The 17,979-nt window shown below is 41.9% G+C and overlaps 1 protein-coding gene across 5 annotated transcripts in view; it reads left to right on the forward strand.

Annotated features, from left to right (window-relative positions):
• Positions 1–17,979, forward strand: part of megf11 (multiple EGF-like-domains 11) — a 361,348-nt gene that overhangs the window by 82,670 nt on the left and 260,699 nt on the right. For all 5 annotated transcript variants that reach the window (XM_080214084.1, XM_080214087.1, XM_080214089.1 and 2 more), the window contains 2 exons: positions 605–706; positions 2,187–2,287. In XM_080214084.1, the coding sequence (XP_080070210.1) occupies positions 605–706; positions 2,187–2,287 (203 nt within the window). The remainder of the gene's footprint in view (positions 1–604; positions 707–2,186; positions 2,288–17,979) is intronic.

Here is a 17,979-nt window from a genome sequence, read left to right on the forward strand (position 1 = left end):
GGGAGCTTGTTGGAATTGCTAAGCAGAACTAGGCACTTTATATGGATAAGCAGCTGAAATATGAAAGAATGAGTAATCCATTTTACTGCGAAATGTATTAAAAAACAATATGCTTTTTGTTTTTTATAAGATGGCAGCAGATTTCTGACACGAGTGAATTCCCATAATCTTTGAACTAAAATAGAAACCACAGTGTCATTTTATCAACAATACTCAGGCTGTTATGTAAATTCATACTCACTGACAGGAAGTGATATGGTAAAACAAATTGTGTTACATTTAATAAAAACAAATTACTGCAGATTCTGGAATCTGAAACCAGAAGAGAAAATGCTGGAAAATCTCAGCAGGTCTGGAGGCATCTGTAAGGAGAGGAAAGAGCTGACGTTTCGAATCTGGATGACTCTTGGTCGAAATGTCAGCTCTTTTCTCTCCTTACAGATGCTGCCAGACCCGCTGAGATTTTCCAGCATTTTTCTTTTGTGTTATATTTAATTTTTTTTAGACAATCAATACCTGACCTTGTGGTTAATGATATTTTTTGATTTTCAATTCCTTTTGTCGGAATAGTCATTGATTTAAATTGGCTGTTTCGTTTCCTCAGTTATGCTGTCACTGTTCAAGAATCTTACGCCCATCCCTTCGACCAAGTCTACTACACGAGATGCACTGATATTCTCAATTGGTTTAAATGTACCAGACACAGGTAAGTTTCAAATAGAACAAACAAACTATATAGATCAATGGTTAATCCCTAAGTGAGAATTCAATTGTATGTAAATTAGACTGAACTTAAATCAACTCCCGTCACTCGGTGAATTTGGTTACCTGCGTGAATGGTCATCTACACCCAATCACAGCTTGTGACCCCAAAACGTCACTCATCCATGATTGAGACTCTCATGTTAAACTTTCCCACGTTTTTCCCCCACGTAGAAAGTACGGACTGTCCATGCACCCTCTCCAAGGCACGCACAAGTTCACAGTTCACGATTTCACCCTTCACGATTTCACCCTTCGTGAAAGGTGAAATCGTGAACTGTGAGATTGCTGAAGTCTTGGAGAACAGAATCCCCTCCAACAGGAGTTGCCTGTATCTGGCTGTTTACTGACAAAGTGGTAAAAAGAAATGAGAGAAACTGTAAAACCCACCACAGGATAGAAATAATGGATACATAGGGACTATTCCAGGTAATAATTTCATTGACTAATTCAGATAACTGTTATAAATCAGGAAAGTATTGCTGCAATGTCACCCCTAGTTCTTGATAAAATTACTCCTAAATAATATTTCCCATATACCTGTTGCGCTTTGCAAACTAGCTCAAAATCTGGACCAAACTGCAACCCAATAACTGCATGATATCAATCATTCTATAATAAACTATATGTATATTTCTATACATATATTTATATGTATATTTAAATTTATCCCTGAACAAACGATATTATTTAAATATTATCCAGTTATCAATTTGTTTCCTAGTAGCGCTCTGCTGAAAAAAATCAAAATATGGATGACATTGTAGATTAGAAATTGATACCAGTGCAAGTGCTTTCACTGTAAGGATATGTAGGGCTGGGATTCTCCAATGTGGTACACTCTGCCTTCTCTGACAGCAAGAACAGAGAATTTGGTGCTTAGCCAAAACTCCATTCACTGCAGTGGGACTGGAGAATCCTTGCTGTGAGCGAGGTCAGAGAATTTCAGCTGTAATTTCTGGATCAAAGTACAGTTCAGTTTTGCTTCCTTTAAGGTATTTACAGCCCTGTGAGAAGTCATCTTGAATTGTTGGAAATTTAAAGAGGCATGGAATGGTACAGTGGCACAGTGCTTAGCACTGCTGCCTCACAGCGCCAGAGACCGGAGTTCAATCCCGGCCTTGGGTCACTGTCTGTGTGGAGTCTGCATGTTCTCCCTAGGTCTGTGTGGATTTCCTCTGGGTGTGCAGTTTCCTCCCACAGTCCAAAAATGTGTGGGTTAAGTTGATTGGCCATACTAAATTGATCCTAGTGTCGGGGGATCAGCGCGGTATAAATGTGGTTTACGGGAGTAGTGATCTGGGTGGGATTTGGCCGGTGCAGACTCAATGGGCTGAATGATCTCTTGCCGCACTGCAGTGATTCTCTGATTCTATTCTAATACCAAGACATCAGCAATCTCACAAATAACTATTTTGTTTCAGAATCAGCTACAAAACAGCCTATCGCCGAGGTTTAAGAACGATGTACAGGAGGAGGTCACAATGTTGTCCTGGATATTACGAAAGTGAAGACTACTGTATCCGTAAGTGCTGACTTTGAATTAAGAGCACATTGCCAGACTATCATTTGCCTGACAACTTCTTTTCTTTATCTACTGACAGATTATTCACTTTGGTTTAAACTTGCAATCCTGCACAATACAGTCTGCACTGCTTCAGTACCGGTGCTTTGTTACAACAGTCTGTAATCCATCTATCAATATGGTTTTTACATTGTTGTCAGTCTGTGGTTGGTTTATTTCAGTCCTAGTTTGTCTTGATCCAATCAGATTGTCCCTCCCCCTCCAATGCATGTAGCTTTTCTTGGAAATCACAGAATTCATAGAATCCCTACAGTGCAGAAGAGGTCATTCAGCCCATCGAGTCTGCTCCGACTCTCTGAGAGAGAATCTTACCCAGGACCTCTACCTTGCCCTATCCCCATAACCGCATGATTTTACCATGGCTAATTCACCTCACTTACACATTCTTGGATGCCAAGGGGCAATTTAGCATGGCCAATCCACCTAACCTGCACGTCTTTGGAATGTGGGAGGAAACAGGAGCATCCGCAGGAAACCCACGTGGACACGGGGAGAACGTTGCCCAAGGCTGGAATTGAACCTGGGCACTGTGAGGCAGCAGTGCTAACCACTGTGCCACCCAAAGTGTGGTAACTAAGCTTGCATACAGTACTCCATGTGTGGCATAACTAAGGCTTATAAGTGTTTACATAATCTCCACGCAGCTATGCATCCTAATATTTTGTTTTCTTCTCTGCAGTTGAGTTGCCATTGTACTTGACAAACTGAAAGTTAGTTCCATGTCCTTGCTAATTTGCCAGTGATAATTATACTCACCACTTTATAAGGATATTAAAATCAACACAATTGTTTTTAAACCATTATCTTCAGAGAACAGAGAATGGACAGGAGCAATGTAGATTCTTCAAAACTGGGAAATGATATTGTCAGTGAAAATAAGGAAATGGAGAACATGCTGAATAATTGCAATAGAGGAGTGATCAGTATGCTGGGCTTCCTAAAACTATCACTGAGTCAGGAACAAGTCACAGCAAAATGTTTACAAAAGCAGAATAACAATAATGAGAATGATGTCAAAAAGTGTCAAATCCTCAGGATTAGCTGCCATTCCAATGCTAAAAGGTATGTGGGTGAGAACAGAGACCTTAACAATAATCTCCCAACATTCTCCTGTTTTAGAAACCATGATGGTGCAGTGGTTAGCACTGCTGCCTCACAGCGCCAAGGACCCGGGTTCAATTCCAGCCTCAAGTCACTGTCTGTTTGGAGTCTGTACATTTTCCCTGTGTCTGCGTGGATTTCCTCCGGGTGCTCCAGTTTCCTCCCACAATCTAAAGGTGTGCGGGTTAGGTTGATTGGCCAAACTAAATTGACCCTTAGTGTCCCAGGATGTGTAAATTAAAAGGGATTAGTAGGTTAAATATGTGGGATTATGGAGATAGGGCCTGGATGGTTGTTGGTGCAGACTTGATGGGCCAAATGGCCTCCTTCTGCATTGTAGGATTTCTGTGATTGCTTGAGATTGAAAATTTGTGCATATCACTCTGCTGAAACCCCAAAATTATAGACTAATTAGCTTCTCAGCTGATGTTGTATAATTATTGGTCGGGTAGAGCGACCGAACACCTTGCACATTTTCAGCTGATCAGAGAGAGCCAGTACATATTTGTAAAGAGTGGACCACGCCTGCCAAACTCAATTTAACTTTTTGAGGAGGTTACTAAAGTAGTGGAAAGGGGAATGTGTGTGAATGTTATTATCTGGACTTCCTGAAAGCATTTAAAAAAGTCTCTAAGAAACTATTCACTAAAGGTGAAGCTTACGCAACAAAAAATCTGAAGTAGGGTGAGAAAAGAGACTCCCTTTAAATCATTACATGCTGCAGGAGCGCAAAAATATTTGAAGGAGCTGCAAGCTTAAATTTATTAACCCTGTTCCATTTATTAATGGGATACAGCACAACACTTAGAGCTTGAATTATTGCTCATACTCAGGAAGTAAAGAACAGAATTCTTTTACTTATACAGTATATTGAAACCTAAATTAAAATATAAAACAAGAGAATATTCAGGCATCAGTTTATGATAACCTCATAATCGCTTCTGGTCGATAAAGTGAAGATTTGTATAAGGGGAAATCAGAAATTCCAGTTAGTAGAGAATTCCAGTGGATAGCATGTTGGATGGGGTGGAATCTGATTTGATTTATTATTGTCACATGGACTAACATATAGTGAAAAGTATTGTTTCTTGCGTGCACTACGGAAAGAGCATACCATTCATAGAGAAGGAAAGGAGAGTGTACAATGTAGTGTTACAGTTATAGCTAAGGTGTAGAAAAAGATAAACTGAGTAGGCTCATGGGTAATAAAAAGAAAGGGGCAGGTCCCACAACCTCACACGGGTGGAATGGGATCTGATTGTGTTCACCCCAATAGGTTGTCTCCACTTAAAATAAATGAAAGTAGAATCGCCCCTCCCCCACACCCCTCCCTCTTTCCCTCACGGACACGGAACAATCTCCCCCAACCCCCCCATCCTGGCAACCTGGAATGGGGTGGGGGGGGGTGCGGAGGGAGAGGAGGGCTGCACCTCTGATGGGTCCTGCTCACCATGTTCACATTGTAGGGACGGGCCTGTCATCTCCTAACATCGACACAAATGGATAATTTATGTGAGGGGCTTATCAGGCGTAACAGCCTTATAATTATAAAGATGTGGAGTTGCCAACGTTGGACCTGTTGGACTTTAACCTGGTGTTGTTGAGAGTACTTACTGAACTTATAATAATAGTTTAATATATTCAAATGAGGATCCCATATTTATCACTGGGATATTTGTTACATTGTTGACGGGGATGGGGAGAGTCGCAACAGGAAATCCCGCCAGCTGTAAAACCCATTTTTAGGCCCTCTGGGGGGATTGTCCCCATCGCTGATCCGATCCTCTAAAACAGGAGCACAAAATTCCCACCAAAGCTTTTCTTATTCATTTGTGGTACATGGTTTCATTGTCATCATCAGGTTCTTAATTACAGATAATTTTTTATTGGAATTCAAATTCCAGCATCTGATATGGCAGGATTTGAACCCAGATCTCCAGAACATTAGCTAAATTTCTGGATTAATAGTCTAGTGATAATAACACTACGCCATCACACCCCCCAAAGTTTACTGCACCTCCCTCCACTGCCATCTCATGAGGTCTGTGTTAATTCAAAGGATGCAAATAAACATTTAGGTTAGAATATTCAATGTCAGGGTTGAGGTAAGTACAGCTTTAGGGAGGCACTTATAAAAACAGAAGTGCTTTATGAGTTACTTTAGTAAGTGGAAAATACATTTATTTTCTATTTTGCAATGAATTGTGAAACAGGCACCAGAACCTTTCTTTCTACAGCCTGTGGCAAATGGTTTTATTTCCTGACAGATAGTCGCGTGTTTTTGACAATGAAATGACATCCACTGGGGAACTTTGCATTTTGTGCTAAGATTGGCAGTGCGAAAGTTACCCAAATCTTTATGTACTAAAATAAGTTGGAGTATTGTTGGTCTTATAGAATAAACTAACCAAACAGATCTGTGTTTTATATGAATGTGATAAATATGAAACAGAAAATGTTGCAAGCAAGCAACAGTTCTTTCAGTATTTAAACAACGGAGAGGTTGACGTGGGACAAATTTTATCAAAACTGCCAGGAACCATATTGATCTGCTGTGAATTCCCCCAATTTTAGTTCAAATCTGTGATGAGCTGCAATTTTCTCATTGTAGCTGGAACATATTATATAGTTTAAAAGCACCAGCAACATGGGAAAGGATCTTGGAAATGATGGCACATACAAGATGCATTTTCAGGTTTGTCATGTGGGATCAGTAGTGAGGTTAGTTTGAAATGTGAAGAACGATGTGTTCCTCAGGATAATACAGAGTCGGTAAGAGCATGAGTTCTGCAGGTCCAGGGATTGTACTGTACAGCCTCCCATCTAAAAATTGACACCCTCAAAACTCAGTGACCCATATTATCCTAAATTAAACCTCTTGGGACTAACACATGCACTTGCAGACCTCTGATTTGCTTTAATTTTTTGCAGCTTGATTCAATGTGAGAGTCCACAGTATACTATTAAATATTGATGTTCTAAAATAAAACTGGTGTCACCTTGCAGCAGTGTGGCTGTTTGGGATGGCAATAGCACTCTCAGTGTGATCTACTCTTGGTGTCAAGGGGTATAAATTCAACAACATTCCACCTGTTTTGCAGGCATGAAATGGCGCAATAATGATTAATTTAGCACAGCGCTGTATCGTCAGAAATGAGGTAGGTCTGGTGTCAAAATTGAAATCAGGATCCTGAATTCTTTCCAGCCTTCTCGTTTCTGATGCCTGGATCCAGCACGCTGGTTGTCTCAGAGTGAAAAGGGCAGGGATTAATTTAGCCGAAAGATCCTGCACCTGATTTGAGTGTGTGTGTATGGGCTTCTATTAAATTAGTCAGACCTTATTTTGGGAGTTCTTTCCCGAAATGAGCATTGGTCTCATTTCAGTTTGAAAATGTTGCCTATATGCCTATTGCAGCACCCTTTTTCGGAAAATGTTTAATGTAGTCAGAGCTTTCATTGTGACTTGACTGTACTATAGCCTAACCAACTCTTCTGTAAAGGAAATGCTAGTTTGCTAATTTCCCTTAATGTAGAATCAGGAGGAACAAAAGTGCTCCTCCTGCTTCCAGGTTAATATTCCAGGCCATTGATCCATGCTCGCCTGATCTTCCTGTTTTCCTACCCCTTTTCTTCTTGAACTTAGCTGAAGGGCCCAAGCTGATGAGCTGTTTCCTGTTACCCCAGAATTATTCCAATCACATACGGGGATGGATTTAAGACTGTCCTCATTTCTGATTTGCGACTCGAGTATGCCAACCATTTTTCACCTGTTCCCACTTGGGGTGGCATGGTGGCACAGTGGTGAGCACTGCTGCTTCACAGCAACAGGGACCTGGGTTCAATTCCAGTCTTGGGTCACTGTCATTGTGCAGTTTGCATGTTCTCCCTGTATCTGTGTGGGTTTCCTCCAGGTGCTCCAGCTTCCTTCCACAGTCCAAAGATGTGTGGGTTAGGTTGATTGGCTGTGCTAACTTGCCCCTTAGTGTCAGGGAGATTAGCAGGGTAAATATCTGGGGTTGCAGAGGTAGGGCCTGTGTGGGATTGTTCAGACCATTCAGTGGGCTGAATGGTCTCCTTTTGTACTGTAGGGATTCTATAAATGGACTTTTACCAACTTCAGGTCCACCAATGTTCCTGCTGTGACTGAGTTTCTCTTTTCTATAACTGACCCAACTTTGTACCAAACCTTGGAAAAAAAAATCCCTGTGACATTTTCTCACAGGTATAATCAGTCACGTTACACAGTTTTGTACTGTTGAATCAATATATGCCAGGAACAGGATTAAGATTATCAACAATCTTTGGTTAGGTGTTTTACAGCAATTATGTAGAGAATTCTACATACGTTCTATAATGAATTATAATAAAGCTGAAATTTGGTACAAATAAAATATACACAGGAAAATAAAAATTGATTTTTCAGCTTGGGTGCAGCTTCTGGGAATACTGAACCAAAAGCCTGAATCGAAAAATAATGCTTTGTCAGAGTTTGTGCATTATTCCCAGTCGGAGGATCTTAAAACAGCACCAAATAATCAGACTGGAAAATGAGAATAAACGGTGGGATAGTTTTTGAATTCTCTGTCTGTTTGCAAACCCAATATTGTGGATTATTCTTTGTCCATAAAAGAAACTGCACAATTTTGATTTCCATTGTTTGGACTTTTGCTAGAATGTAGCACAATGGGAAAATTTATAGCCGATTGGCTGAACACATGTGCGTGTCTGAATATGACTCTTCTTTAAATGCTGGAATTTTCTGAGGACAAATATTTTGCGCTCTTACCACCCCAACAAAGCAGATACAGTTAATCAGGGAGAGAAAGGAGTCGGAGAATCCGGAAATACTGAGTTTTCTAAAGTGATGTTTCCGCTCCATAAATGTCCATAATACATTCGACCCTAATTGAAACAGAAAAGTTAAAGATCATTCTCGGCGAGATTTATCAGCCACAGCTGTTACATATTTACTGAGCTTTCTTTGTTTGTCTGTGGTCAGAAGCAAAAATAGTAAAAGCAAGCGCTGATTAGACAGAGTGCCTTGAGACAAATTATAGGGGTCTCTTTGTTGTCATTTCATTCCCTGCGATGTGCGTTTGGCACAACCACTCTCAATAATGAATGACTTCCAGATACCACAGCTGTTTCAAAGCATTTTATTCAGCGCATCCATTTACTCAGGATGCTGCAACGAAAAGGAAAAAGACCAAGATATACTTTCCAGAAAGATTACCTGTGGAAAAGAACTTATAACACCGATGATTATAATAGGAGAGTAAATTAAAGCCGCAATGCTCTCCAAAGTATAGAGTTGCCTAAATAACGGTGCTTCAATTCTTTTTCTATTGTAAGTATTTAATTATCTTTCTTGCTCTTTCTTTGCGCTTCCTGTGCCACACAAGGCCAACAATGAAGGCAGCACACAGAACACTTGCATCTCTGCCCATGTTGCAGTGCAATTACTTGCTAGGCGGTGTATGAATGGCTGTTTCGTGGCACCTGCTATTTTCTACTCTTACAAAGGAAATTATCATCTCAACTGAACATCTTCTAGCTCCATATAATTCTGGGAACTGTCTCCCCTCAGCAAAACAAAGGAGATAGCCATCGATTTCACGAAGCATAATGGAGGACATGCCCCTGTCCACATCAACAGGGACAAAGTGGAAATGGTCAAGAGCTTCAGGTTTCTAGGTGCCCAGATCACCAACAGCCTGTCCTGCTTCCTCCAAACTGATGCTTTAGTTAAGAAAGCCTCTACACTCTCAGAAGACTAAGGAAATTTGGCATGTCCGCTATGACTCTCACCAACTTTTACAGATACATCATAGGAAACATTCTTTCTGGTTGTATCACAGCTTGGTATGGCTCCTGCCCTGCCCCAAACCACAAAAAAACTACAAATGATTATGAACAAAGCCCAATCCATCACGCAAACCAGCCTCCCACTGATTCTGTCTATACTTCCTGCTGTCACACAAAAGCAGCCAGCTCAATCAAGGACCCCACACATGCAGACACTCTCTCTTCCACCTTCTTCTGTTGGGAGAAAGATACAAAAGTCTGAGGACACATACCAACCGAATCAAGAAGTTTCTTTCCGGCTGCCATCAGAGTTTTGAATAGGCTTACCTTATATTAAGTTGATCTTTCTCTACGCCGTAGCTATGACTGTAACACTACATTCTGCATCCTCTCCTTTCCTTCTCTATGAATGGTATGCTTTATCTGTATAGCATGCAAGAAACAAAAGCTTTCACTGTATGCTAATACATGTGACAGTAATAAATCAAATCAAATGAACAATGATGCAGAAATGTATACCAAACCAGTGAGGGGGATATTCAGAGGGCCAACAAAAACTTGATCAAAGAGGAATCTTTTAAGAAACAATCGGGTACAGCAGTGGGGCAAAGTCAGAATTGTCCTGAAGGATTAATTGAAGATGGGCTGAATATCTGGGTGAACTTACCTTCCTCTGCACTGTATCCTGTGTTCCAGTTAATGAGACTAAAACTGTGTATCGTACTCCAGGTTTGGTTTCCCCAGTGCCCTGTACTATTATAGTTAGACATTTTTACTGCGAGTCTTTCTTACAAGTGACAGGAATATAATTAGCATTTACCTTCCAAGTTGCTTATTGTACCTGATTCAAGGATGCACTTCAGAAGATATCAAGAAGCTGATGAAAGTGCAGGACAAACCAAAGGCAGCAGATATTTGATAACATCTCAGCTATATCTCTTTCTTCGAGTTCAGCTGAAATTCAAAGGGCGCAGGCTGGTGAGCTGTTTCAGGGCTCCCCAGATTTATTCCAGTCAGGCCGAGGCTTGTGAGCTGTCTCGGGGCTCCCCTGATTATTCCAGTCAGACACGGGGATGAATGTAGGACTGTCCTCCTTTCTGGTTTGTGACTCGAGTTTGCCAACCTTTTTCACCAGTTTCCACCTGAGGTGGCACGGTGGCACAGTGGTTAGCATTGCTGCTTCACGGTCAAGAGATAAGTTGTTCCAGTACAGCTACAACACTGGCATCAACCCAGCAATGTGGAAAATTGTACAGGTATGTAAATGTCCAAAAGAGCAGGGCCAATCCAATTGGGCCAATTATCGTCCCATTCCTCTCTCCATAATCAGGAGATGGAAGATGTCATTAACCGAATGTCAAGTGTCACTTAAACATCAATAACCTGCTCACCGATATACTCTTAGGTTCCACCAGGTCATTTGGCTCCAGCCCTCATTATAGCTTGATCCAAACACGGACAAAAGAGCTGAATTCCAGAGATGAGGTGAGAGTGACAGCTCTCAACATCAAGGCAGCATTTGTCTTCATGTGACAACATGAGCTCTGGCAAAATTGAAATCAGTGGGAATCAGGAGGAAAACACTCTGCTAGTTGGAGTCATACCTGGCACAAAGGAAGATGGTTGTGGTTGGAGGTCAATTATCTCAGCACCAGGACATCATTGCAGGAGACCCTCAGGGTTAGCGTCCTAGACCCAACAATCCTCAGTTGCTTCATCAATGACCCTTCCTCCATCATAAGATCAGAAGTGGGGACGTTCGCTGATGATTGCACAATGTTCAGCACCATTCGCAACTCCTCAGATATTGATGCAGTTTCTGTCCAAATGCAGAAAGACCTCGACAACACTTAGGCTTCAACTGATAAGTGTCAAGTAACATTCACACACCACAAAGTGTGAGGCAATGACCATCTCTAATAAGAGAGGATCTAACCATCGCCCTATGATATTGCTATCGCTGAATTTCTTATCAACATCCTAGGGTTATCAGTGACGCGACATTGAACTGGACTGGCCATATAAATACTGTGGTCACAAGAGCAGGTCAGAAGCTGGGAATTTGGAGGCAAGTAACTCATCTCCCAACTCCCCAAAGCTTTTATATCATCTATAAGACACAAGTCAGAAGTGTGATTGAATCTTCTCCACCTGAGCTCCAACAACACTCAGGACGCATGATATCATGTAGGACAAAACAGCCAATGCACCCCATGCACCATCTTAAACCTCACTCCCTCCTCAATTGGCACACAGTAGCAACGTGTGTGCCATCTACAAGAGAAATTGCAACTTGCTAATCCTCAACAGTTACATGGGTAAGATGGGTATAGAGTGATATGGGCCAAATGAGAATAATTGGGACTAGTTTAGTGGTAACAAATGGGTGGCATGGACAAGTTGGGCCAAAGGGCCTGTTTCCATGCTATAAACCTTTATAACTCTCTATAACAGCATATTGCAATCCAGTGAAATTCACCACCTAGAAGGACAAGAGCAACAGTTGCATGGGGGCATCTGTGAGTTTCCCTGTAACCCACACACCATCCTGACTTTGGACCATATATCGCTGTTCCACTTCATTGTCACTGGTGAGAAACTTGAAACTCTCTTCCTAAAAGCATTGTGGGTGTACCTACATTACATGGACCACAGCGGTTCAAGAAGCAACTCACCACCACCTTCTCAGGGGCAATTAGGGATCAGCAACACATGGTGGCCTTGCCAGCAATGCCCACATCCCATGGATGAATTAATAAAGGGCATCCAGCTCCTTTTGAATACAGATATTTCTCAGACCCGATTAAAACCAAAAAAAACTGCTTTTCCATTTTTCCTATCACAGTGAATAAGTTCACGCACAACAAACCGGATATAAATACATTTCCAGAACAAAGGCAACTAAAATCTGGAATTCCTCATAACTGATCATTATTTGCTGGATTCAAAATTGTATTTGTCCACACAAACGTGATTATCAAATAAGTCTACACTTTGATTACAAGTGTTTGATGTGTCCGTGAAGCAACTGGAGATGCCTCTGAACAGGATGACATTAATTAATTCACACCGATACCTGTAGCATACCAAGTAAGAAGTCTCATAACATCAGGTTAAGGTCCAATAGGCTTATTTGGAATCTCGAATTTTCAGATCACTGCTGTGATTCAAGATAAAGGGGAGGCGGTTTAGAACGGAGTTGAGGAGGAACTTCTTCACTCAAAGGGTGGTGAATCTCTGGAATTCTCTGCCCGTTGAAGTGGTGGAGGCTGCCTCGCTAAATATTTTTAAGAAGCGGGTTGATGGGTTTTTGATAAGAGAGGGGATTAAAGGTTATGGGGAGAGGGCGGGAAAGTGGAACTGAGCCACAACAGACCAGCCATGATCTTATTGAATGGCGGGGCAGGCTCGAAGGGCTAGATGGCCTACTCCTGCTCCTATTTCTTATGTTCTTATTCAAAATAAACCTGTTGGACTTTAACCTGGTATTGTGAGACTTCTTACTGTGCCCACCCCAGTCTAACTCCAGCAGCTCTTTACAGCATACAAGACTGGGATATTCTTTTGTTTGTACAATCTACAGAAATATCTAGCTAGTAATGGCCAATTATAGCCACATAGATCATAGATCATAGAACCCTACAGTGCAGAAAGGGGCCCTTCGGCCCATCGAGTCTGCACTGAACACAATCCCACCCAGGCCCTACCCCCATATCCCTACATATTATACCCACTAATCCACACATCCCTGGGCACTAAGGGGCAATTTCTTAGCATGGCCAATCAACCTAACCCGCACATCTTTGGACATGTTGTAATCAGAAAGAAAGAATCAAATAACTAATCTTTCATAGGGAAAAAAAGCGTTTTGCTAAATTCTGCAAAGGGTGTAAAATGGGAAAGGAAAAGCGTGAATGGATTTTATGTGGAGAATAATATTCAGTACTCGCTTGGCCTTTAAAATGACCAATTTTAATCCTTGAATTTATCACTAAGCAACACAAGTATACTGACATTCTTGAATGTTTATATCAATGGCATAAGTGAAAAAGCCCATAGATTGGCATTTCTGAAGCTTGATCTTCTGTCCTAATGCAACAGTCATCAATACAAATCTAACCTTTCACAATAAAAAAAACTGCTAACTATCCACAACTATGTATATTAAGGACGTGGATGTTAGCCAGATAAACATGTGAGTAAACAGTAATGTGAACATTAATGGATACTGTCTGCCACTTTATTTAATCTGACCCCAAAATGTGCTTTGTGCGTCAGTCATCTTAAATGACTTTACTGCAAGAGAAGTCATTTTGTCCTTTAGTCAGAACCTATTGTTAAAAAACTAGATAGAAAGAGACAGAATGAACAAAGGGCTTTATCTAGCAAGCAGCTTTCTATTTAGCAAATTAAGAGATTCACTTCAACTGTCATCCTTGATAGGAACTTTCAAATAGCCAGTAGGGTGACCATTAAAGAATAATCCAATACTTTAGAGATGTCGCAATCTGCCTGGAGGCAGAAATAGAGCTCAAACCAAAAGATGATCATCTATGAAAGCAGTCCTATTCTTGTGGACCTATGTGCAGACAAACAAGGTTATTTCAAATGTGAAATGGACTCATTTTGTTTACATCTGATAAATAAAGCTGAAGCATTCGCAATAACCTTCATTCAGAAGCGCCAAGTGGATGGTCCTTCTCGGCGTCCTCTGGAGGTCCCCAGCATCACAGACATCAGTCTTCAGTTAATTTGATTCACTCCACATGATATCAAGAAACAGCTGTAGGCACTGAATATGGCAAAGGCTCTGGGTCCTAACAATATTCCGGCAATAGCACTGAACACTTGTGCTCCAGAACTTGCTGCACCACTAGCCAAATTTTTCCAGTGTAGCTACAGCACTGGCATCTTCCTGTCAGTGTGAAAGATTGCCCAGATATGGCCCGTACACAAGAAACAGGACAAATCCAACCTGGACAATTACCACCCAGTCAGTCTATTGTTGATCATCAGTAAAGTTATGGAAAAGTTATCAATAGTGCTATCAAGTAGCACCTGCTCAGCAATAACCTGCTTACTAGTGCTCAGTTTGGGTTCTGCCAGGGTCACTCAGCTCCTGACCACATTACAACCTTGGTTCAAACAATAGAGCTTAACTCCAGAGGTGAGGTGAGAGTGACTGCCCTTGACATCAATAGACAACATTTGACCGAGTGTGACATCAAGGAGTCCTAGCAAAACTGGAGTCAGTGGGAATCAGGAGCAAAACCTCTGCTGACTGGAGTCATACCCGGCACAAAGGAAGATGATTGTGGTGGTTGGATGTCAATCATCTCAGCTCCAGGACATCACTGCAGGAATCCCTCAGGGTAGTGTCCTAGACCCAAACATCTTCAGCTACTTCATCAATGACCTTCCCTCCATCATAAGATCAGAAGTGGGGATGTTCGCTGATGACTGCACAATGTTCAGCACCATTCGCGACTCCTCAGATACTGAAGCAGCTCATGTCCAAATGCAGCAGATCTGGACAATATCCAGGCTTAGGCTTATTAGTGGTAAGCAACATTTGCGTCACACGACTGTCAGGCAATGACCATCTCCAACAAAAGAGAATCTAACTATCATCCCTTGACATCCAATGGCATGACCATCACTGAATCAACATCCTGTTACCACTGACCAGAAACTGAACTGTAATAGCCTTATAAATCCTGTCAGAGCAGGTCAAAGGCGAGGAATTCTGCTGACTCTCCAAAGCCTGTTCTCCATCGACAAGGCACAAGTCAGAAGTGTGATGGAATATTCTGCATTTGCCTGGATGGGTGCTGTTCCAACAACACTCAAGAAGCTTGACACCATCCAGGACAAAGCAGCACACTTGATTGGCACCACATCCACAAATATTCACTCCCTCCACCACAGATGCACAGTGGCAGCAATGTGTACTATCTACAAGATGTACTGCAGGAACTCACCAAGACTCTTTAAGTTACACCATCCAAAGCTATGACCAGTACCATCTAGACGGACAAGGGAAGCAGACCTGTGGGGACACCACCACCTGCAAGTTACTCACCATCCTGACTTGGAAACATATCACTACTCCTTCACAGTCGCTGGGTCAAAATCCTGGAACTCACTCCCTAACAGCACAGTGGATGAACCTGCATACGTGGACTGAAGTGGTTCAAGAAGGCAGCTCACCACCACCTTTCAAAGGCAATTAGGGATGGAAAATGCTCGCTGACCCAGCCAGCGACACCCACGTCATGAATGAATTTTAAAAGCCTATAGTGTTGTTTGGGAGGGAGCTCTAGCTGAAGCTCCTAAAAACACGGACACTTACTGCATATAGGTTGGTCCTGGAACATTCTGGTATCCAGGAGCCTCCACATTCTATACTCTGCACACATCACCTACCCTGCCATTTTTATCATCTTCTTTAGTTATTCATGGGATGTGTGGGTGTCACTAACCGGACAAGCATTTTGTTTCCCACCTCTAATTGCCCTTGAACTGAGTGGTTGGCTGGGCTGTTGAGAATCAACCACATTGCTGTGGCTCTGGAGTCACATGTAGGTCAGACTGGGTAAGGACGGCAGATTTCCTTCCCTAAAGGATATCAGTGAACCAGATGGGTTTTTACAACAATCGGCAATGATTTCAGAACATGATTAGACTTTTGTTTCATTTGATTTTTAATTACTGTGTATTAATTAATTTGTTTTCTCAATTAATTTCGAATTAATAAACTAATCAACTTTATTACGACTAGTGAAGTTTATTAATACTAATAAAAGCTTACAATTACTTAAATATTGTAGGAGTTCTGATGATAAATTAGCAAAATACTCACCAACCAATCATTTTCCTCTTTCCTTGAGACATCACTGATTTTTTTCACAATACAGTTAATTCTTTATGAATTCTCCACCATCCTGGTGCTATTTTCTGAATTTTCCAGCACCATGGCACTATTTTCTGAACTCTCCAGCACCATGGCACTGTTTTTTGAATTCTCTACCACCTTTGCGCTGTTTGATGTTTGCAAGAATCTGCTGCCCATGTGTTTCTAGGTGGTAGAGGTTGCAGGTTTGGGAGGTGCCGTCAAAGAAAGCTTGTGAGTTTTTTTTTGTCAGGTATTGTTGAGAGAGGTGGGGAGATGAAGAGTTATACGTTGGCTTCTCCTGTGAGGTTATTGAACACACACTGAAGCAAGGCTCTGGGCCTGAGGTCCTCTCTGCATTCAGGTTTTGGCTATGTTTGCATTGATTTGATGAGCTGCTGAGGACTCACTGAGCTCTGTTAAATATGGCATTGATCTGGGAGTTGGAGATCCAGTGACTCCATAGCAGGACTGAACCTGAAATAAACTTTAAAGGGAAAGCCAGGGTGAGGCCCTCTGACAGACGCAGTGAAGTCCTGGACAGCCACAGCTTTTATTGAGCAATCAGGAACAGCACGTAGCTGAATGCCAATTTATTTGCAACAACTAGAGCAGTCTAGAGAAGGTTCACTGGGTTCATCCCCAGTAAGGAAGGATTGTCTTGTGATGAGAGGGTGATGAGGAGGTTGAGCCTGTACTCACTGGTGTTTAGGAGAATGAGAGGCAACCTTATTGAGACATATAGAGTTCTCAAGGGGCTTGACAGGGTCAATACTGAGAGGTTGTTTCCCCTTGTGGAAGAGATTAGGACCATAGGGGTTAACAGGGATTTAGAATTTAAGAGCCGTGGGGTTATGCTACAACTGTACAGGACCTTGGTGAGACCGCATTTGGAATATTGTGTGCAGTTCTGGTCACCTCACTATAAGAAGAATGTGGAAGCATTGGAGAGTGCAGAGGAGATTTACTAGGCTGCTGCCTGGTTTGGAGGATAGGTCTTATGAGGAAAGGTTGAGGGAGCTAGAACTTTTCTCTTTAGGGCAGAGGAGGATGAGAGGTGACTTAATAGACGTTTATAAGATGATGAGGGGGATAGATAGAGTGGACATTCAGAGACTATTTCCTTGGTGGATGTAGCTGTTACTATGGGGCATAACTATAAGGTTCACGGTGGGAGATATAGGAGGGATGTCCGAGGTAGGCTCTTTACTCGGAGAGTTGTTGGGGTGTGGAATGAACTGCCTGTTGTGATAGTGGATGGAGTTGGACACTTCAGGAACTTTCAAGCTGTTATTGGATAGGCACATGGAACACACCAGGATGATAGGGAGGGGGATAGCTTGATCTTGGTCTTGGACAAAGCTCAGCACAACATCGAGGGCTGAAGGGCCTGTGCTCTACTGTTCTATGTTCAGAGGGCATCAGCTCAGAGTAAGGCGGTCACCCATTTAAGATGGAGCTGAGGAGGAATTTCTTCTTTCCGAATGTAGTGATTCTGTGGAATTCTTTACCACAGAGGCTGAGTGGTTAAGTATGTTCAAGGCTGAGATATACAGATTTTTAATTAGTAAGCGAATCAAGGGGGTTATGAGGACAAGGCAGGAAAGTGGAGTTGAGATTATTTGATCTCATTAAATGGCTGAAGAGACTTGATGGGCTGAATGGCCTACTTATGCTCCAATGTCTTAAGATCTTTTGGTCTATAAAACAAAAGCAAATTACTGCGGATGCTGGAATCTGAAGTCAAAAGAAAAAATGCTGGAAAATCTCAGCAGGTCTGGCAGCATTTTTAAGGAGAGAAAAGAGCTGATGTTTCAAGTCCAGACGACCCTTT

This window comes from Carcharhinus amblyrhynchos, chromosome 28 (genome assembly GCF_965287045.1).
Source record: "Carcharhinus amblyrhynchos chromosome 28, sCarAmb.v2.hapA, whole genome shotgun sequence".
NCBI lineage: Eukaryota > Metazoa > Chordata > Chondrichthyes > Carcharhiniformes > Carcharhinidae > Carcharhinus > Carcharhinus amblyrhynchos.